The sequence below is a fragment of the Erinaceus europaeus genome, chromosome X (genome assembly GCF_950295315.1).
Source record: "Erinaceus europaeus chromosome X, mEriEur2.1, whole genome shotgun sequence".
Lineage (NCBI taxonomy): Eukaryota > Metazoa > Chordata > Mammalia > Eulipotyphla > Erinaceidae > Erinaceus > Erinaceus europaeus.
Window position 1 is genome coordinate 63,634,526 of NC_080185.1, and position 23,120 is coordinate 63,657,645.

General features: G+C 46.0%; 1 protein-coding gene across 1 annotated transcript in view; it reads left to right on the forward strand.

Moving 5' to 3' along the window:
* TRMT2B (tRNA methyltransferase 2 homolog B) overlaps window positions 1–23,120 on the forward strand; it is a 58,082-nt gene that overhangs the window by 169 nt on the left and 34,793 nt on the right. The window contains 4 exon segments of the mRNA XM_060182661.1: window positions 921–973; window positions 10,696–10,794; window positions 15,995–16,002; window positions 19,744–19,809. Coding sequence (XP_060038644.1) covers window positions 921–973; window positions 10,696–10,794; window positions 15,995–16,002; window positions 19,744–19,809 — 226 coding nt within the window.

The following is a 23,120-nucleotide window of genomic DNA, read 5'->3' on the forward strand; positions in this document are numbered from 1 at the left end:
CTGCATTCTTGATGCTGCTGCTGCTGCTACTGCTGCTGCTGGATGGAAATGAAAGAGAAAGAGGGGCATATAAAGTGGAATACTTCAGGCAAACAATACCTCTGAGGAATGTTTTTGGAAATGTTTTGGGATGTTAGAAAATCTTCTTGCCTCTAAGTATGTTTTTGGCAGAAAGGAGACAGTAAGCCAGGGCCTTGTCTCTATAAAGATCTGTTACAGGGGGGCTAGGTGGCGGCACACCTGGTTGAACACATATGTTACAGTGCGTAAGGACCCAGGTTCGAGTCCTTGATCCCCACCTACAGGGGGAAAGCTTCACAAGTGGTGAAGCAGGTCTCAGTGTCTCTCTCTCCCTCTCCTTCTCTCTCTCTCTCTCTCTCTCTCTCTCTCTCTCGCTCTCTCCTTTCCCTCTCAATTTCTGGCTGTGTCTATCCAATAAATAAATAAAGATAAAAAATAAGAATAAAAATATCTGCTGCAGGTACACTGATACACTGAAAACCAGGGCTTCAGAGAGAAACTGGATGCATTTAAAATGAATAATCTCATTGTAGGCTTGCAAACACAAATATACCGCATTTTATGCTACAAGTATATTTTCTAAGTCAAATTACACCTTAGAAGCTTAGTGAGGTGAGCTATTTAAAGGAACCCAACAGTGAAGCCTTTTGTAGTATGATTAATTACCTCCAGTAAATCTGGATTTTCTTTATATTAGCCTTGCCCATCTGTTCTACTTTGTTAAGTAGACAGTACCAAAAATGGGCTCTTCTCCCAGACTCTGTCTCCCAGGGGTATGAGAGTTAGGTCTTCTGAATGATAAATAAAATGTCAGAGAAAATGGTGGCAAGAAGTATTTATGCATATTAGGTGCACCCAATGTATTTATATAATGAAGTGCCTGAATTATTTTATTCAAGGCTGGCTGATGTTGTGACCCCACTCTGGAGGGTGAGATATGAAGAACAGCTTAATCTGGGTAGCCAGTTTAAGTCTACCCCTCTATTTAATCAGATGAATAGTGCTAGGATTGGTGGGAGCTTGATTGGATGGCTATAACTAGATGCTTCAACAGTTCCTTGAACTCAGTATGTTAACAGCTCTTGAGATTTTAAATTTAGATTAGTTATGTCTTCCAGAACTCTGGAGCCATATACCCAGACACCTTTTCCCTTTCTTTTTCTTTTTTCTTTTTGTTGTTGTTATTCTGTTTAAAAGTATTCTTTGGTGTGTGTGTATGTGTGTGTGTGTGTGTGTGTGTGAGAGAGAGAGAGAGAGAGAGAGAGAGAGAACGCACAGAATGTCACTTTGTCATTTATGACATATTTTTTTATCTTTCTTGTTTTTATGTGGTGCCAGGAATTGGAACACAGAGCATCACACATCCAAGGCATGCATGTGCTTCACCACTGACCCACCTCCCCAGTCTCTTTTTATGTTTTTCTCATTGTTCTGTGTGTGAATAGCAAGTCTTCTTGCTGCATCATGTAAAACTGTACTCTCTAGATATGTGTGACAAGTTTAAATACATTCATTTCCACTATGATGTTCATTTTGAACATGGAAATTTGTTTCAACAAATTGATATACTAAGTACCAATTTAAACATAATGTAGGGAATCAGGCAGTAGCACAGCGGGTTAAGCACAGGTGGCACAAAGCGCAAGAACTGGCGTAAGGATCCCAGTTCGAGCCCCTGGCTCCCCACCTGCAGGGGAGTCCCTTCACAAGTGATGAGGCAGGTCTGCAGGTGTCTATCTTTCTCTCCCCCTCTCTGTTTTCCCCTCCTCTCTCCATTTCTCTCTGTCCTATCCAACAATGATGGCATCAATAACAACAACAATAACTACAACAATAAAACAAGGGCAACAAAAGGGAATAAATAAATATTAAAAAACATAATATAAATATCCATTTGCATAGGAGTGATTTTGTTCACTAAATGCCAGATGAAAGAAGGAAACTGCACCCAGCAGAACTGAAATGCATAGGAATACAGAAATAGGGCTGGGGAGATAACATAATGGTTATGTAAAAAAAAAAAAACACCAAAAAAAACCTCTCAAGGTCCTATGTTTAATTCCCAGCACCACCATAGCTGAGCAGTGCTTTGGTAACAACCACCACCCCTCCAAAAAACAAACAAACAAAACCAAATACATAGATGCACATATCTCACACGTTTATTGACTCCTTTGATTCACTGCATGTTATTAACCACAGCCCTTTATGCCTGCTGTTAGAAGGTTCCATTTCACTCAAAAAAACTATTCTCATATCACTTTATAATAACTCACAAGTGGATAATCACTTCCACAGTTAAATTTCTGGCTTTGTCAGAATGTAGTGCCAACTTTTCCTAAAATTATTTTTTATTAGTGATATAATAATGATTAACAAGACTGTAGGATAAGAGGGGTACAATTCCATACAATTCCCACCACCAGAGTTCTGTATCCAGTCCCCTCCATTGGAAGGTTCCTTATTCTTATTCTGGCAGTATGGACCAAAATTTTCCATGGGGTGGAGAAGGTGGAAGGTCTGGCTTCTGTAATTGCTTCTCTGCTGGGCATGGACATTGGCAAGTTGATCCATACCCCCAGCCTGTTTCTATTTTTTCCCTAGTGGGATAAGGCTCTGGAGATGGGAGGTTCCAGGACGCATTGATGAGGTTGTCTTTTCAGGGAAGTCAGGATCAAACCTTACTATAGTTTTGAAATGTGAGTGTCCAACCCCATATCCCCCACGAATACTATGGCTTATTCAAAATAATATTTATTTTATTATTTTGGAGGGATTCAGAGAGGGAGAGAAAGAGACACCTGTAGCACTGTTTTGCCACTTGTGAAGCTTCCCCCTTGCAGGTAAGGAGCAGGACAGGTACTAGAGCACTGGAATGTGTGCACTTTACCACCGCCAAGGCCCTTGACCATTGTGGTTTTGTTAAATTTGCTTAGTGTGGTTTAGGAATATATATGTCACATCAGCAGAGTTGATGGTCTAAGTTTATTGAAAGTCAAATGAATGGTATAATCAATTTTTCAAAGTTACTTATTGAGAGAGAGAGAGAAGAAGAAGAAGAAGGAGGAGGAGGAGGAGGAAGAGGAGGACTCTTGTATATGAAATACAAGCTTAGGCTCTCATGGTTGCAAGCTGAAAGCTCTACCACGGCATCATCTCCCATTTAACTGATTGAAAATCCAGTTCCTCAGTGACAGGTACCATATTTCTAATTTTTTGAAGCTTCTTTCTTTATTTTTTTAATTAGTATGTGGACACACAAACACTTATCAGAAGGACATACAGCATCATTATTCACAGTGACCAAAGTGTGGAAGCAGCTTAAGTACCCATTGGCAGGTGACTGGCTAAATAAGTTATGGGACATATATTCCATTGAATATTACTCAGCAGTCAGGATGATATTGTGTTCTTTGGTACAAAATGGATGGAACTGGAGATGATTATACTTAATGAAATAAACAGAGATGAACAACTACTGGATAGTTTCACTCATGTGGAGTCTAGAGAACTAATACATATGAATTTGCAAAAAACAAAAAAAGCAAGTAAACATGTTGAGACTTTTGAAAACTATGGTGGTTATCTTTGAGAGGTGGGAAAGTGAAGATACAGAACTTTGGTGGTGGTGTGGTGTGAAACTATACCCTGCAGTCCTACAGCTTTGTAACCTAATTTTTTAAATAAAAAAAAAAAAGGAATATAAAGCCCTAAATGTGCTTTATTTTTTGTCTTTCCAAATTGGAATTTATGAAATTTAAACACATCCGGGATAATGAATCTTATTTTCTATGTAAAAAATTCATAATTAGCATTATAAAGTAAGTTTATTTCAATTTAGTATAAATAATTATATGAAGTTCTAGAGTCTATTTTATAGCTCTTAACTCCATTATTTTCCTACTGCAGACAACACAGACATAAAACATAAAAAATTAGCAGGGGTTGGGCGGTGGCGCAGCAGGCTAAGTGCATGTGGCGCAAAGAGCAAGGACCTGCGTAAGGATCCCGGTTCGAGCCCCTGGCTCCCCACCTGTAGGGGAGTCACTTCACAAGCAGTGAAGCAGTGAAGTAGTTCTGCAGGTGTCTATCATTCTCTCCCCCTGTTTTCCCCTCCTCTCTGACCTATCCAACAACGACATCAATAACAATAATAAATACAACAATAAAAAACAAGGGCAACAAAAGGGAAAACAAATAAAATTTAAAAAATAAAATAAAAAATTAGTACTTAATAATAGTTACTGCTGGGGCACATAGCCTACAAGATGACTTCACTATTTCTGGCAGCCACTTTTTTGTTCTTTTGATAGTGGGTGAGACAGAGATGAGAGAGAATAAAAAAGTAAAAAAAAAAATCAAGATTAAAAAATTAGAGAGAAGTAAGTAAACCTGCAGGACTGCTACACCACTCAGGTGGGGACTGTGGACTTGAACCTGGGCCCTTGTACACGGTAAAGTGTACACTGTGCTGTGCTACCACCTGACCCAGGAACCATGTTTCAAGTTCTCATTAATCACATGCGGCCAATGACTGCTATATTACATAGAATATCACACTGACACATTTTCATGATCACGGCCTGAAGGGTGCCAGACTGGGTCCCAAGGGGGACAGATAGCTGTTCCGGCCTGGCTTGATGGAACCTGACTGATCCTAACAGCTGGCCTGATGGGGGCCTGACTGGGCTTGACCGGGGCCTAACAGGGCTCCGCCCTGATAGAGGTCTGATGAGCGCCTGAGCAGGGCCTAAGGGAAGCCTGATGGGGCCCTGAACGGGTCTGAGGGGTGCCTGACCAGGACCTAACCAGGCCTGACGGGTGCCTGACTGGGGCCTGATGTGGCTTCCCTGACGGGGGCCTAGACTGGGCTTAACCGGGGCCTAACAGGGATCTGCCTGACCTGGGCCTTATGGGGAGCCCAATGAGGCTCCAGACTGATGGGAGTCTGACAAGCGCCTGACAGGGCCTGATCAAGGTCTGACCGCAGCCTGATGAGGCCTGACTGGGATCTAATGGAGGCCAGACCAGGGCCGGACTGGGCCTTTTGGGAACCTAGATAGGGGCTTGACTGGGCCTAACAGGGCTCCACCCTGATGGGTCCTGACTGGATTCTGACCTGTCCTCATTGGGGCTTGACGGGTGCCTGATCGGGGCCTAACGGGGGTCTGAACTGGGCTTGACCAGGTTCTGACTTGGCCTGACAGGGCCAGACTGGGGTCTGACTAGGCCTGACGAGGTTCTGGCCTGACGGATGCCCGACCAGGGCCTGACCGTGGACTGACAGGGCTCCAGACTTACGGAGCCTGAATGGGATCTGACCGGGTTCTGACCTGGCCTGACCAGGGCCTGGAGGGACCTAACGGGGGCCAGACTGGGACCTTATTAGGCCTGACAGGGCTCCGGCCTGACCTGGTCTTAATGGGGGCCGACTAGACTCCGGCCTGATGGGGGCTGACATGGGCCTCACTGGGGCCTAAACAGGGACCTGAGGGAGCACCAGCCAGATGGGGGCCTAACAGGGCCTGACCAGGGGGTCCTGACGGGGCTCCGGCCTGACCAGGGCTTGATGGTTTCCTGACGCGGCCTGATGAGGCTCCGGCCTGACGGGCGCCTGACCGGAGCCTGATGAGGGCCTAACGGTGCTCCAGCCTGATGGGTCTCCAGCGAGCGGCTGATCGAGGCCTGACCAGAACCTGACTGGGGCCAGGCGGGGCTCCGGCCTGACTGGGGCCTAACTGGGACCTGATGGGGCCTGACAGCACTCTGGCCTGACAGGTGCCTGATCGGGGCCTAATGGGGGGCTGACCGGGGTTCTGATGGGGCTCTGGCATGATGGGGACCTGACCGCGGCCTGACATAGGCCTGATGGGCGCCTGACCGGGCCTTACTGGGGCCTAACGGGGACCTGACGGGGCCTGATGACGCTCCAGCATGACTGGGGGGCCTGAGTGGTGCCCGATTGGGGCCTGACTGGGGTTCCTAGTGGGTCTCCAACCTGATGACCGCAGCCTGACATGGGCCTCACGGAGGCCTGACCAGGTCTGATCGGAGCCTGACCAGGCTCTGGCCTGATTGGAGGCTGATCGGATCTAATTGGGACCTAACAGGGACCTGACCAGGTCTGACAGGGTTCCGGTGAGCGACTGAACAGTGCCTGATGGGGGCCTGACAGGTGCCTGGTTGGGGCCTAATGGGGGGGGTCTGGCTGGAGGTCCTGACCGAACTTGATGGGTTCCTGACTGTGGCCTGATGGGGACCTGGTCGGGGCCTGATGGGGGTAAGACTGGGGCTGGACTAGGCTTGATGAGGCTCTGGCGAGTGGCTGACGGGGACCTGACCGGGACCTGGCGGAGCTCCCATCTGATGGGGGCCTGAATGCACCTGACGGGCCTAACAGGAACCTGACGGTGCTCCATCCCGACGGGAGCCTGATGGGGCCTGAATGAGACCTGACCTGGTTCTGACCTGGCCTGACGGCACTCCAGCCTGACTGGGAACTAACAGCTGCCTGATCAGGACCTAATGGGGGCCTGACGGGACTCCGACCTGACCGGGGTTTGATGCTTCCCTAACCCAGGCCTGATGGAGGCCTGACGGGTGCCTGACTTGGCCTGTCTGGGGCCTAACGGAGAGCTGATAGGGTGTGACAGCGCTCCAGCTTGACGGGAGCCTGAGCGGTGCCTGATGGGGGCCTGACCGGGGGTCCTGAGGGAGCTCCCACCTGATGAGGGCCTGACCGTGGCCTGACATGGGCCCCATGGAGGCCTGACCAGGCTTAGTGGGGGCCTGACCTTGGTCTGACCTGGGCCTAACAGGGACCAGACCGAGGCCTGACTAGGTCTGATGAGACTCTGGCCTGATGGGCGCCTGACTAGGGCCTAATGAGGGACTGACGCAGCTCCAGCGAGCGGCTGACCACTTGGCCTGTCTGGGGACCTGACGGCGCTCCAGCTTGACGGGGACCTGAGTGGTGCCGGATGGGGCCTGACCGGGGGTCCTAACGGGGCTCCGACCTGATGGGGGTCTGACTGTGGCCTGACATGGGCCTCACGGAGGCCTGACTGGGTCTGATCAGGGCCTGATGGGGCTTCAGCCTGATGGGCACCTGACTGGGCCTAATTGGGGCTTAACGGGGACCTGACGGGGCCTAACTGCGCTCCAGTCTGACGGGGGGCCTGAGAGGTGCCTAAGGCGCCCTGACGTGGGCCTCACGGAGGACTGATGGGGCCTTACTGGGGCCTAACGAGGTGCCTGACCGGGGGTCTAACAGGGCTCCAGCCTGATGGAGCCCTGAAGGCGCCTGACTTGGCCTGTCTGGGGACCTGATGGAGACTGATGGCACTACAGCCTGACGGGGGGGGGGGGGGGGGGAGGGAGGGGGAGGAAGAGCCGGCTTTAGTGCCTGATGGGGGCCTGACCGGGGTTCCTGACATAGGCTTCACGGAGACCTGACTTAGCTTGTCGGGGGCCTTACGGGGGCCTTAACGGAGCCTGACGTGGACCTCATGGAGGCCTGACTTGGCCTGTCTGGGGCCTAACAAGAACCTGACGGGGGCCTGATTAGGGCCCAAGACAGCCTGACAGGGGACTGACTGCAGCCTGATATGTGCCTCACGGAGGCCTGTCTGGGGCCTGACCAGGGCATGATGGTACACCGGCCTGATAAGGGCCTGACGGGCACCTGACTTGGCCTGTCTGGGGCCTGAACGGAGCTTGACTGAGCCCAACAGGGGCCAGACCGGAGCCTGACTAGGTCTGATGAGGCTCCGGCCTGACAGGCGCCTTCCCGGGGCCTGGTGGAGCCTGATGGGGGACTGACGGGGCTCCGACTTGATGGGGCTCCCGCGAGCAGTTGACCGGGGCCTGACCAGAAACTAACCATGGCCTGACAGTACATCGGCCTGCTAGGGGCTTGATGGGTGCCTGACTTGGCCTGTATGGGGCCTAACAAGAACCTGACGGGGGCCTGAGAGGTGCCTGATTGGAGCCTAAGACGGCCTGACAGGGGACTGACCGGAGCCTGACATGGGCTTCATGGAGGCCTGTCTGGGGCCAAACCTGGGCATGATAAGGGCCTAAAGGGGATCTGACAGGGCTTGACTGCTCCAGCCTGATGGGGGCCTGACCGCTGCCTGATATGGGCCTCACTGAGGCCTGACAGCACCTAACAGAGGCCAGACTGAGGCCTAACTAGGTCTGATGAGGCTCCAGCCTGACGGGTGCCTCACCAGGGCCTGATGGGGGAAATGACGCGGCCCCAGCGAATGGCTAGACCGGGGCCTGATGGGGGCCTGAAGGCGCCTGACTTGGCTTGTCTGGGGGACTGACCGGGGGTCCTAACGGGGCTCCAGCCTGATAGGGGACTGACATGAGCCTTACAGAGGCCTGTCTGGGGCCTGACCAGCACTGACTATACATCGCCCTGATAGGGGCCTGACAGGCGCCTGACTTGGCTTGTCTGGGCCCTAACGAGGACCTGACGGTTACAGGGGCCTGAGAGGTTCCTGATGGGGCCTAAGGTGGCCTGATGGGGCTTCAGCCTGATGTGGGGGATTGACCGCGGCCTGACATGGGCCATACGGAGGCCTGCCCGGGGCCTGAACAGGGCTTGGTGGGGGCCTGACCAAACCTGATGGTACACCGGCCTGATAAGGGCCTGACGGGTGCCTGACTTGGCCTGTCTGGAGTCTGACGGGGGCCTAATGGGGACCTGATAGCGCTCCGGCCTGATGGGGTCCTAATAGGGGCCTGACAAGACTGTATCAGAATAATTCCTCAGCATCAAGAGGTCTCCAGCCTGATGGGGTTCTGGCGAGCAGCTGACCGCGGCCTGACATGGGCCTTACCAGACCTGATGGTACACCGGCCTGATAAGGGCCTGACAGGCGCCTGACTTGGCCTCTCTGGGGTCTGACAGGGCCTGAGAGATGCCTGATCAGGGCCTAAGGCGGCCTTTCCGGGGCCTGACCAGGCCTGATGGGTCCTGACGGTCGCCTGACTTGGCCTGTCTGGGGCCTAATGGGGGCCTGACAGAGACCTGACTGGGCCTGATGGGTCTCCGGTCTGACAAGCACCTGACCGGGCCCTAACGGGGACCTATTGGGGCCTGACGGGGTCTGGCCTGACCGTGGCCTAACAGGAGCCTAACCGAGTTCTGACCTCGCCTGATGGAGACCAGACAGAGCCTAACGGGGGCCTGGTGGGGCTCCAGCGAGTGGCTGACTGACTGATCAGGGCCTGGTGGGAGCCTGATGGGGGCCTGAAGGCGCCTGACCAGAATTGACTGGGGCCTAAAGGGGACCTGACTAGCCCTGATGCTGTTCTCGCCTGTCGGATGCCTGATCGGGGCTTAGGGGGGGGCCTGACCGAGGGTCCTGATGGCACTCCAGCCTAATGGGGGCCAGACTGCAGCCTAACACGAGCCTCATGGAGGCCTGACCAAACTCTGATGGGGGTCTGACCAGGGCATGACCAGCCCTGATGGGAGCCGGACTAGGACCTGCCGGGCACTTGACCGAGTCTGATTGGGACCTAATGGGGACCTGATGGGCCCTGATGGGGGGACTTATGGGGCCTGAATGGGGTCTGACCGGGTTCTGACCTGGCCTGACGGGGCTCTGGACTGATGAGGGCCTGAAGGCGCTTGACTGGGACCTAATGGGGACCTGACGGGCCCTGACAGTCCTCCGGCCTGACAGGGGCTTGACCAGAGCCTATCAGGGACCTGACAGGGGCCTTATGGGGCCTGACCAGATTCTGACCTGGCCTGATGGAGGCCAGACAGGGACCTGACGGGGCCTGATCGGGGCTTAACGGGGCCTGATCGGGGCCTGACCGGGCCCTAACAGGGCCTGACTGGGGCCTAACGGAGACCTGACTGGGCCTTTGACGGAACGCCCGCCTGATGGGGCTCCAGTGAGCGCCTGACCGGGGCCTGACCAGCACCTGATTGGGGCCTAACGGGGACTTAATGGAGGCTTGACCAAGGACTGACGGGGCTCGGTCCTTATGGGGCCTGAACGGGATTTGACCAGCTTCTGATCTGGCCTACGGGAGCCAGACTGGGCCCTGATTAGGCCTGACAGGGTCTGGAGGGGGTCTGATCGAGGCCTAACGGGGCTCTGGCCTGATCCAGGCCTCACGGGGCCTGATGGGGGGCCTAACGGGGCCTGACCAGGGCCAGGCGGGGCCTGACAGGAGTCTAACGGGGTCCTGACAGGGCCTCTTATCCTATGGTCTTGTTGATCATTCTTAAATCAATTAAAAAAGAAAGAAAGAAAAAAGTTATGGAAACCTAAATCTTTTGCTTCTATTGGGAAAAAGTCAGAACTCCCGGTTATTTTATGAAATCTGCTTTAAGTTACTTGCACTAGAGTTTACCTTGTTTGATATCTTCTTCCTTTTACTGCTTCTGCACCATTTCTGAAAACTTCTTGGGCAACTTAAAAAAGAAAAATCTGTGGTGACTCACTGTCAAGAAAAAATTGTATCTCCTGTTATGGAATGTCTATGAAGAGCCTTAATCTTCTCAGTCATAGACTTTCATATACATTATACCTTTGAAGCAAGCAAAATTTATTGTCTTCATTTAGGGAGTATTCTTAATTTCCTTATAATGTTTTCCTCCTGGGTTTCATTTGACCTGTTGGCCCTCTTCTATCTTCCTTTTCCAGCCTGTCGTCAATGGTTACCGAAATAAATCCACCTTCCCTGAAGGAGGTCCTAATGGCAATCCAAAGACTGTGGGATACTATCTAGGAACTTGGAAAGGTCATTTGAAGGCCATGCCTAATAGAAGGGTACAGAAAACAATGGTAATTGGAATAGAAAGGAAAATACAATGTGGCCTTAAAGAAGAAGGTTGGACCGGAAGTCTTTGTAGAACACGGTCACAGTTTTTTCAGTTACTTTTAGGTGACTGGTCATTGTAATAAAATGCTAAGAATCACAGCCCTCATTATGTTCTTCTAAAAGCCACATATGTGAGACCTAGCAAGAAGTTAGTAAATGCTGAGTTGTTGCTGCTGCTTTTTCAACATCGTCATTGGTGTCATCACTGTTATTATCTTATGCTTCATTCTGTTCTGGGAGCAATCTCTTGGAGTTACTTAGTCTGTTTCATGTCCCTGGGAACTGGAAGTTCTGTGTGATAAATATACCTTAAAATATATCCTAAAAGAAATGGCAGGTGAAGTAAGTACTAATGAGTGAAATCCTAGTGGCTTATTTCTGAGATTTAATTTCATTATCTATTCCCAGAGACTGTTCCTGAACTTACCATTTGCCCATTTCCAGTAAATTCACTTGAAGCACCTTCACTTTATATTAGTCAACCATCATTTTAAATTAGTCATACTGCTTAATATCCATGTGCCTTAAACTCCGCTTCATCAGGGCAGGCACTGCCCCCTCCCTTGTGTGCTAAATTGAATGAGTATATGATGTCAGTGTTCTATTATTTAGTCACAGAAAATCAAAACCCATTGCATTTTATTTCCCTTAAACTGAACAGAAAGCCATTATTCTTATATTGTCAATTTCTGGAATGAGAGAGAATATTGAGGAGTGGCTCCATTAAGAATAAACTTCATAATGGCTTGGCCAGGAAACAAATTTTCTACCCAAAATGACCTTGAGCTTGAATTATGTGCTTTGTTTATTCATACCTGCATACCTTTTTGAAGAAAGGCATTTGAATGGCTAGCTATTTTCTAAGCAATAGTTTAGGAAGAACAATACTTTAGGAAGAAAACTATTTAAATCAAACCCTCTCTGGTTGGAGCCAGCCGACCAGGAACAGTAGTACCTGGAGAGGGCGCTAGGATTGAGAAAAGAAAGAAGACAGTGCAATGGGATCGGGAGGGCCCCAGTTCATTAACTGAGCACCCCGATTTATTTTACTTAGTCTTTTATAACACACACAGCAAGACGTTTAATTAGGCTGGCTCTGCATAAGGTTTCTCAAAACATAATCTAGGTGCATAAGCAAAGTACAGTTTCTCAAAATATGAGCAAGATACAGTTGAGGCAAAAGTTCATGTACTTGGACGGTTATTCTCCCAGAGAGTGCAAAGTATCATTTTCTCAGCTTTCTCCAATCATCATAGGAGAAAGGTCAGGGGCGCACAGAAAGCCTGCTTTGCCAGCGTTCTGCTCAGGCTCAGGGGGCTTTGCCTCTCAAGGACATGCTGCCTCTGACAATTCCCCCCATTTAAATTATATTTAAAGAATTTGTGTAATGGGGTTTGATGTAGTTCTACTTGAATAATATGGATTGACTTAATCGGACTCCTGGTAGTTATTGGCAATAAACAGGTTAAAGCAGGCACAAAAGTAATTTTCTTAAAATCTTCCAGTGATGGTAGTTCAGAAATTAATCTTTCAATCACTTCCTCAGTTTTTTGTGCCAGGGTTATCTACAGGTTTACCATTTGTCAAAGCTTATATTCCTTCATGCAACAATTGCAAATCCAGGGAATAATTTGTATAGTACCACATACCTAAAAGGTGTGCTCGGACCCTTTCCCATGGGGTATTTGTCTCATGTTTATAAGGAGTTACACATATATCAGCATATCTAGCATGATATCTGAGTCTCCATATTTCCTCTAAACCCTCAACTTTTTCTCCCCAAAACTGAACATACTCCATCAGTGCTTCTAATCTAGCTCCCATTTTATCATCTATGTTCTCCTGTGTCCTTAGAGCTTTGGTGACATTACTAGATAAGTTGTTCACAAAAGAGGCCATTTGTACAGAAGTAGAGAGTGCCACAGCTGCAGTTGTGATACTTTCAATCACTGAAATGGTTGTCACAGTTCCCACTATCAACAATCCCACAAACCTCTTTTACCTATCTAATGCCTGTTCTATCTTGTTCAAAACTAATATTCCTATATCTAGGTACCATTCTTTTTCTAAGCTTACCGGAATCATGACAAAGGCAGGCCTCTTCACTAACAATACCTGGTCCCCATCAGGAATGCCTGCTACACAGTTAGTAAGATTACAGTTATCACAACTAATATTATACAAGCATTCCTCAACTCTTATCTGTATCTTTCCCGTCAAGAAGGCCATCGGGTCTTGGACACAGGCCCTAGTCTTCTTAATAGTGCTCTCATAATACCCAAAGCTTCTCAGGTAAGACTTACTGAGACCAGTCTAGGACACTATCATTAGTCTCATATATTTGATACTGTACCACCTGGCTTCCGTGGCACCATACCCAAGTTATCATATTTTTTAAAATTTTGTCAGAGTGCTCCTTACAAGGAGGAGTATCCTGTGGAGGGGTCATATTTTAAAGCTCACCTAGCTCACCTTTATGAGAATCTAGCCCAGTCATGCTAATTGTCCACCTTATGGAAGGCCCTTCTGACTTTTCCATAGGTGGATCTCTAATGTCCCACAAATTCTTTACCAGTGTTAAACAACCAGTATGATTCTGAGAAGAAAAACATATAGGAGCTTTATGAGTCAAACCGGAAAAGGGAAAGTTCTGTGCAATGTCCAAACTAAATCCTTTCAATTAAGGATGTCCTAGCCATTCAGTAGGTTCAGCATACACCTGCACTGAAAGGCTGTGCCAAGTCATAGGATGATATTGGGCGAATCAGGAAGATAAGTCCAGAATGTCTCTGCTGTATGAGAAGTCTGTACTTGGCAGGAAACTATGGCCAGAATGGCCAGGAAAAGAGTAGATGGAGTTTTTGTCTGACCAGACATTTTCACCACTTGCTCCGCATCATTTGTCAGCCATTTCAACTGTCCCCAAGTGAGTGGTTTCACTCCTTTTGTAGCTTTTACTGGTGTTCTCTTTCTCAGTTTACTCCGGATCTTCATCCTTTTCATTGGTGGGATGAGCCCCTCTGGGTCCTCCTCTGGACTCAACCCATCCATCTGCATTTCAGACCAATCTCTTGGGCAACCCCCGGGGTCCATTACCTGTTTGAGAAAACACATACACATGCCCTCTTCCCCAAATCAATACTGGATCAGGTCCATTCCATTGCCCAGTTAATGGCTCTTTCCAAAATATAGTTGTATAAGAGCTTGAGTTGTAGCTCCCCAGAACCTATCTGTTGCTGACTGACCATGTGCATCCAAATTTAAAAAATTTATGACAGAGTGTGATGCAAGAGATTTATAGGCATATAGATAAAACTCCCCCTTTTTAATTTATTAATTTGATTTTTAAGTGTAAGATAAACTCTTTCTACTATGCCTTGTCCTTGGGATTATAAGGAATGCCAGTTTTGTGTTCGATGCTAAATTGTAGACAGAAAGTTTGGAATTTCTTCCCTGTATATCCTGATCCATTATCTGTTTTAATAACTTTTGGGATGCCTAGGATGATAAAACAATACAAACAATGTGCAATACAATCTTTAGAAGCTTCACCACTTCTGGGTAAGGCAAGAATAAATCCAGAAAAATGTGTCTACTACTGTATGAATATATTTCAATTTTCCAAAGGATGGTATATGTGTCACATCCATTTGCCATATTTGATCGGGTAATAATCCCCTGGGGTTCACCCCATAATGTGGAACTGGCAAATACATGGGGCACTTATGGCATTCTTTCACTTTGTCTAGCAGCTTCTCTAGGAATATGAAACTGCCGACTAAGACTGTAAGAATTTTGATGATGAATAGCGTGAGAAGCAGCAGCTTCCTGGATGGTAAAAATAACTGTCCTGGTAGCTAAGTCAGTAACCGAGTTACCTTCTGTAAGAGGCCTGGCGAGGCCACTGTGGGCTCGTAAATGTCTAACAAACACAGGATGTATTCTTTGCCTAATAAGCCACTGTAGTTGAACAAATAGCAAGAAAACCTGAGAAGTGGAGTGATAGGTGAGAGAAACAGTTTCCAAGGAAGCAAGAGCACAAGTAACATACTTACTGTCACTATACAAGTGAAAGCTTACTGTTGGTAATAATTGAAAAACTTTTTGAAAAAATAATTGAAAAAATTACTGCTGCAAGTTCTACCTGCTGAGCAGAAGTGAAACCTGTAGCAAAAACTTGAGTTTCATTTTGTATAGTGTAAGCTGCCTGTCCATTAGAGGACCCGTCAGTAAAGACTACTAAGGCTGCCAGAATCAGCTGAGATTTTACTGTCTTTGGAAAAAGAAATGGATGATGAGTTGCAAATTATAACAATTTATGATTGGGATAATGATTATCTAGTTGTCCTGAAAAACCCACAAGGGCAATTCCCCAAGAGTCATCTTGTTGAAGTAACCAATCAATTTGTTCCTTATTATATGGAATTCCAATAAGTGGGGGTTCTTGTCCAAATAACTCTATTGCCCTTTCTCTAATTTTCTGAGTTAAAGATGCTAAAGCAGCATGGTGTGGGACAAGAATTCTGGATGGTGATACTGGAAGGTGCAGCCATTCTAAGGGTCCCTGTTGCCACAAGACAGCAGTAGGAGTATGAACTGCAGGCAAAATATATACCACCCAAGGTTGTCCATATTCAAAATATAATTGTTGTCGCTCTGAAATACTTGTCTCTAAAAGTTTCAAGGCCTCCCTTCCTTCTTTGGTAATTACTCGGGGGGATGAAGGATCTGGATCACCCCATAATATATCAAAGAGAGGCTTTAACTGATTATTGGTGAGCCGTAGTTAGGTCTAAGCCAATTAACATCTCCCCCAAATTTTTGAAAATCATTTAAAGTCTTTAGGCTATCTTGTCTTAAAGAAATCTTTTGTGGTCTAATATGGTCTCTAAATAAAGTTCTTCCCAGGTAAGTGAAAGGCTCCTTTCATTGGACTTTGTCCGGAGTTATCACCAAACCCTGTCTTGGCAATCCTGTCTCCAAATGTGCATAATCAGAAAGAAGAACACCCTCATCTTTATAAGCTAAAAGTATATCATCCATATAGTGAATTTTATATACTTCTGGATACTTAATTCTAGTATAACTTACTACTGCAGCTACAAATTTTTGACACAAGATGGGGCTGTTAGCCATGCCCTGAGGGAGAACCGTCCAGTCATACCACTGCATAGGTTCTTTAAAGTTAGTAGAGGAGAGGCTAAAAGCAAATCTTTTACAATCTTGGGGGGGGCCAAAGGAATTGTATAAAAACAGTCTTTTAAATCTAAGATAATTTTGAATGTTCCTTTGGGGATGGCTACCAGAGATGGGAGCCCAGGTTGTAAAGATCCCATGAGTTCCATGGTGTTATTTACTTTTCTTAAATCTTGTAACAATCTCCATTTTCCGGATTTCTTCTTAATCACAAAAATAGGAGAATTCAAGGGATAATTAGAGGGCTCTGTATGGCCTAACGACAGTTGTTCCTGTACCAAAAATCTGGCTGCTTGTATTTTTTCTGTTTTTAGGGGCCACTGATCTACCCATACTGGCTCGTCTGACTTCCATACACTTGGGTCAGTATGAGTAACAGGACAATCAATGGTCCCCCCTAAAAATATCTTAATCCTGCCCAATAAGGTTGAGCTTGAGGTATTAAAGGTTCCCTTATTCCTTGTCTATTTTTTCCCAATCCTTGGTTAGGAAGGCATCCTTGATCCATCATTATATTAGACACTACAGCATTAGGGCTGAGCAAGTAAGCTCCAATGGATTGGAGTACATCTCTTCCCCAGAGATTGACAGGAAGCCGGGGAACAATATATGGTTTAAATAGTCCAGTATATCCTCCTGAATCTTTCCACCTTAAATAATTACTAGATTGTTGTGGACCCTCTGCCTGTCCTATTCCTTGTAACTGTCCCATGGCTTCCTTTTTTGGCCATGCTGAGGGCCAATAGGCCTCAGAAATCACAGATGCATCGGCTCTAGTGTCTAGCAAACCTTTCATTTCCTTGCCTTCAACCCATAAAGTAAATTCAGGCCTATCTTTATTTATCTGCTGATTCCAATAAGCATCTGAGGACCCAAAGCCCCGCAATCTGCGAGGTTGTTCACTTTTTGTCTTTCCCTCTAAATGCACAGGAACAATAACTAACTGTGCAATCTGAGTGCCTGCAGGAATTGGCTTGATTCCCAGAGGCACATATGTCATAACTTTTATTTCTCCAGTATAGTCAAAATCTATTACTCCTGGAGCTACATGAATCCCTTTAACTGTAAGACTGCTCCTTCCTAATATTAGCCCTATGGTGCCTTCAGGTAAGGGACCTACAACTCCAGTAGGCAAAGCTTGCACCCCCATTTCTGGGGTTAGTACTGTGTAGGTGGAGGCACACAGGTCCAGTCCTGCGCTGCCTGGGGTGGCTCTGAATAAGTCCTGAATGGATTTGTATTGTTCATTCTCTCCTGCTTGAAGAGCTGCCCCCAGATATTTCTGTGGTGCCCTGGGGGGCTCTGCTGGCCGTTTCCCACCAGTGAAGCAAGAGGGTTGCCCTCATTATCTCTTCTAGATTTACAGTTACTGACCCAATGATTTCCCCTGTGGCATCTTGGGCATAAAGTTGGGGTATGGGCACCACCTCTCTTTCCTTTTCTTTGAAGACAGTCTCGTATAAGATGGCCTGGTTTCCCGCGCTCATAACAAATGGAGAAATATTTTTCTTTATTCCTGCCTCTATTTTCTTGATTGTATAAAACATCTTTCACAGATATTCCCTTTAAGGCAGCAGCCATTGCTACCCCTTGCATATAAGCAGGACCTATGTCAGTACATAGGCTAATGTAATATGAAAGATCTCCTTTTCTTCTATAAGGCCTAAAAGCTGTGTGACAAGCAGAGTTTGCATTTTCATAAGCCAACTGTTTAACCAAAACCATTCCTGATTCTGTGTCACCAATCAATCTTCCTGCAGCTTGCACTAGCCTATCCACAAAATCAGCATATGGCTCATCAGGTCCTTGTCTGATTTTTGACAAATCTTCAGTCTTTCTAGAATTTTGAGGCAGGCTTTGCCATGCTCTAAGGGCAGCAGTATTGATCTGCACATAAGTCCTCTGAGCATATTGAAGCTGCATGTCTGTGCCTGCATAATTTCCTTCTCCAGCTAACATTTCATAAGTTACTGGCAAATTTAACCCCAATTAATAGCTGCAGTATCAGCACAAAACGCAAAAAAATCAGATTTCCAAATCAAGTAATCTCCACCACTAAGACAGACCTTAGTCAAGGCTTTCCAATCATTTGGAGGAAGTGCATCAGTAGAAAAAGCATCTAATAAAGCCATAGTAAATGGAGCAGTAGGGCCATATTGAGCAGTAGCAGTTTTAATGTCTTTTAAAGTTTTGAAAGGAATTGGAGTATGAATCATGTTTCCTTGAGCATCAATTTGTTCAAGTACTGGAAAAGCCAGTTTAAAGCCCTGAATGTCCTCGCCCCTGTCAACAGCACCTCACAGGGCAGCTTGTAATGGTGATTCAGCTGAAGGTTTTAATAAAATTTCTCAGAGGGAGGCTTCAGGTACAGCAAGAGTACGCGGTTCAGAGGTCAGACCCACATTAATTTGTTGTATGGGAGGAGTGTGGGAGACACTCTGAGGCTTGTGAGCAAGAGGCTCATAAGCTCTAACACATTGGCTTTGGCACATTTACATAAACTTCAAATACAAGCCTGAGGTTTTCCATATGATCATCTCCTTGCTTTTTCTGTTCTTTAGTTTAAGTTTCTTCTCCTCTCGTTTAAGCTAAAAATATCTCCCCGCTCCGTGACAAGATACAGCCTCATCCTCTAATTCCTCCTCCTTGTCCAAAGTTTATTTATCTTGAGGGTGATAGGGAGGGGGCCACTGAGGCTCTGAATGGGGTGGAGCAGAGAGCTGTAGCCCCTTGCCCTCCAACATTTCTTTTTCTCCCTCACAAGAATTTGTGGGCAGTTTTACTTCTGCCTTATCCCATCTATCTTTTTCTATTTTTGGATCTAAGCAGTCTTTGATAAGACTCCAAATAGCAAAAGTTTCTACAGGGACCTTTTAGGTCCATGAACATTATAATACCGCTGCAACTCCTCTCCTAATTGTAACCAAGTTTTGTAATTTATAGTCCCTTCTTTCAGGAACCAAGGACAAACTTCCTCTACAAATTGTAAGAACTTAATAATTTGAGGCTTTCCTACTTTAGATCCTCTACTTTTAAGCATGCCTTTTAAGACTTGAGCAAAGAGAGTTCTACTAGTAAGCTGCCCCATTATTTATTACTCCCGACTGTACCTTGAATTTCCCCGCAACTATTCTTTTATTCTTATTCTCCAGAGCTCCTCTGTGGGATCCTTCGCCATTTTCCCTCGTTCCAGGTCCCTGTTCGGGCACCACTTTCTGGTTGGAGCCTGCTGACCAGGAACAGTAGTACCTAGAGAGGGCGCTAGGACTGAGAAAAGAAAGAATACAGAATACAGTGCAATGCGATCGGGAGGGCCCCAGTTCATTAACTCAGCGCCCAACTTATTTTACTTACAGTCTTTTATAACACACACAGCAAGAAGTTTAATTAGGCTGACTTTGCATAAGGTTTCTCAAAACATGATCCAGGTGCATAAGCAAAGTACAGTTTCTCAAAACATGAGCAAGATACAGTTGAGGCAAAAGTCCATGTGCTTAGACACATCATTCTCCCAGAGAGTCTGCAGAGTCTTTATCATTTTCTCAATTTCTCCAGTCATCATAGGAGAAAGGTCAGGGGCGCACAGAAAGCCTGCTTTGACAGCCTTCTGCTCACAGACCCAGGGGGCTTTGCCTCTCAAGGACCTGCTCCTCCAACACCCCTCCCAGACAGGAACATTGTGTATGATCTAATTATCTGAAAAATATTCCTGAGAAACATAGTCAAGTGGCACAAGTAATAAGGAGCTAGAGTTTGGTTGAAGATGACCAAGGCATTGATGTCTATAACACAATGATCTCTGACATGTTAATTATTGAGTTGCTTCTAGTATCAAAGGGGAGGAGGGGCTCCATTTGGAAATCTTATCCTGGAATGTGGAGAGAACCCAGGTGGAGAAGAAGAGGGAGAACTACATCTGTTACTGAATATCTTGATCATCCAAGAAACTTAATAGTAGGAAGTATTAGAATAGACACCTGAAGACCTGCTTCACTGCTTGTAAAGCGTCCCCCTGCAGGTGAGGAGTGGGCATTCAAACCTAGATCCTTGGTGGGTCCTTGCACATAGTACTATGTATGCTCAATGAGGTGCACTACCATCTGGCTCCCCTGAATATTTTAATTTATTATTGGATAGAGACAGTGTTCAATGACCCAGGTTTGAGCCTCCAGTCCCCACCTGCAGGGGGGAAACTTTGCAAGTGGTGAAGCAGAGCTGCAGGTGTCTCTCTGTCTCTCCCTCTCTTTCTCTTCCCTTTCAATTTCTGGATGTTTCTATCCAGTAAATAAAGATAATAAAAATTTTAAAAAGTGAAAGACATTCAGAGGGGCAAGGGAGATAGAGAGGGAGAGAGACAGATAGACAACTGCACTGCTTCACCACTGATGAAGCTTTCTCCCTGCAGGTGAGAACCAGGGTCTTGAACTTGCGTCTTTGTGCACTGTAATGTATGCATTTAAACAGGTGTACCACCGCCTGGACCCTCTTATTTATTTTTATGTTTTAATTAGTGATTTAAGATTGTTTTACAAATTTATCAGATACAGCAGTGTTTTTATACCCACACTTGCATGTAAACCATACTTTCAACCAAAGTAGTAATTTTCATTTGTACAAGAGATACTCTGGTTAAATTCTCTTCTGTCCACTTGCTATATTGTATATATGAGCAAAACCACCTGGTAGTTGTCCTTCACCTCTTATTTCACTTAGCATAATCACCTCCAGATCTATCCATTTTGTTCAGATGATGCAATCTCATTCTTTTTTTATTACAGATTAATATTCCAGTGTGTGTGTTACAACTTCTTTATCCAGTTGTCTGTTGTTGGGCATTTAGGTTGTTTTCATACTTTAGCTATAGTAAATACAGCTATAAACATAGGGGTGCATAAATCCTTTGAATTTATGCTTCCATATCCTTTGAGTACATACCTAGGAGTGGTATTGCTGGATTGCAGGATACTTCCATGTTTAAAATATTCTTCAAACTGTTTTCTATAGGGTTTTACCAGTATGCCTCCCCAGAAATAGTGCAACAAAGTTTCTCTTTTCCACATCCTTACCAGCAATTGTAATTTTATATTTTGTTAAAGTAGACCATTCTCACATGTGTGAGGTGGAGTCACATTGGAATTTTACAAAGAAACCAAACACCCATCAGAACAACAAATAACCCAATGATAAAATGGGTGAAAGATCTGAGCAGACTATTCTTTATTTTTATTTATTTATTTATTTTTAAATTTTATTTATTTATTTTCCCTTTTGTTGCCCTTGTTGTCTTTTTTTATTGTTGTTGTAGTTATTATTGTTGTTGCTATCATTGTTGTTGGATAGGACAGAGAGAAATGGAGAGAGGAGGGGAAGACAAAGAGGGGAAGAGAAAGATAGACACCTACAGACCTGCTTCACCGCCTGTGAAGCGACTCCCCTGCAGGTGGGGAGCGGGAGGCTGGAACCCGGATCCTTACGCCGGTCCTTGCGCTTTGTGCCACCTGCGCTTAACCCACTGCGCTACCGCCCGACTCCCCAGACTATTCTTTAAAGAAGATACCAAGATGTCCCACAGGCATATGAAAAAAAGTTCTACATCACTTATCAGTAAAGAGAAGCAAACTAAGAACACAATGGGAAATATTTTCCTACTTTTTTCCCTTCCTTATTATTATTATTTTTTATTGGCTAGAGACAGCCAGAAATTGAGAGGGAAGGAGAAGATAGAGAGGGAGAGAGACAGCGAGACACAGCCCTGCTTCACCACTTGCAAAGCTTTCCTCCTGCAGGTGGGGACAAGGAGCTTGAACCCAGGTCTTTGTGCATTGTGGCATGTGCACTCAGCCAGATGCACCACCACTTGGCCCCAGGAAATAATTTTTATTGATGATGTAATCTTGATTTACAAAATTATAAGACAACAGGGGTTTAATTCCACACCTTTCCCACCACCAGAGTTCTTTCTGCATCCCCATTGCACTGAAAACTGCAGTAATTCTTCCAAGATCACAGATATGGATTGACTATTATTTCTATAAATACCACATGCCTATTTTTTCTATGGACCTGCCTTCTCTTTCTTTCTAAGTCACACCTACACCTGTTACCACTTCTGAGTGTCCCTTTTCTTTCAGGGTACTGATATAATTGAAGTTCAGAGTCTTCTAGTCATCTTCCCCTAACATTTCTCCCCCTCTGGAAGTATGGACAAAAATTCTTTTTGGGATGCAGAAGGTGGGAGTTCTGGCTTCTGTAACTGCATCTTCTATGGACTTGGGTGTTGGCAAGGTGATCCATACCCCCAGCCTGTTTCTGTTTTTCCCAAATGAGGTAGGGCTCTGGGACCAAGAAACCAAACACTCAATGCCAGAACAACAAATAACCCAATGATAAAATGGATGAAAGATCTAAGCAGACTATTCTCTAAAGAAGACACCAAGATGTCCCACAGGCATATGAAAAAAAAAGTTCTATACCACTTATCAGTAGAGAGATGCAAATTAAGAAGGCAATGGGAAATATTTTTCCTACTTTTTTTTTCCCTTCTCGATAAGGAACTGGCATATGTTCTTGTGCTGGTAGCTGAAATTACTTCTCTATATTCTGGATGCTCAATTACAGTACCATTGCAGGCAAATTTCTTCTTCAACGCCTTCACTAGTTTCTTTTTATCGTAATCATCAACAACCCCTTGGACAGTAATAAGGGTCTTCCTGCTGTTTCTTTGTTGAATTCTTATATGGATATAATCCTCAGTGCCAGCAGGAAGCAGGTCATCACCCTTACTTGCATTAGTAAAGGGGTCGTACGAGTGGAGGTTCTGGATAGAAGACATACCATGTGATTCCTTTTCCTGGTGGAAATGGCCTATGGAAGGTGGTGGCAGGAGAAGGCTGTCATGGGGGACTGAGCTTTGGGAAGCTAGGGGGGTCAAGGGGGAGGCTGCTGAGTCCTGAGCAGTGGCTCAGTGACTTGGGAAATATTTACTAAAGAGGAAATACAAGTTTATAGCGACTCATCTGAGTTGAATTTATTTATTGCATTATTATTAT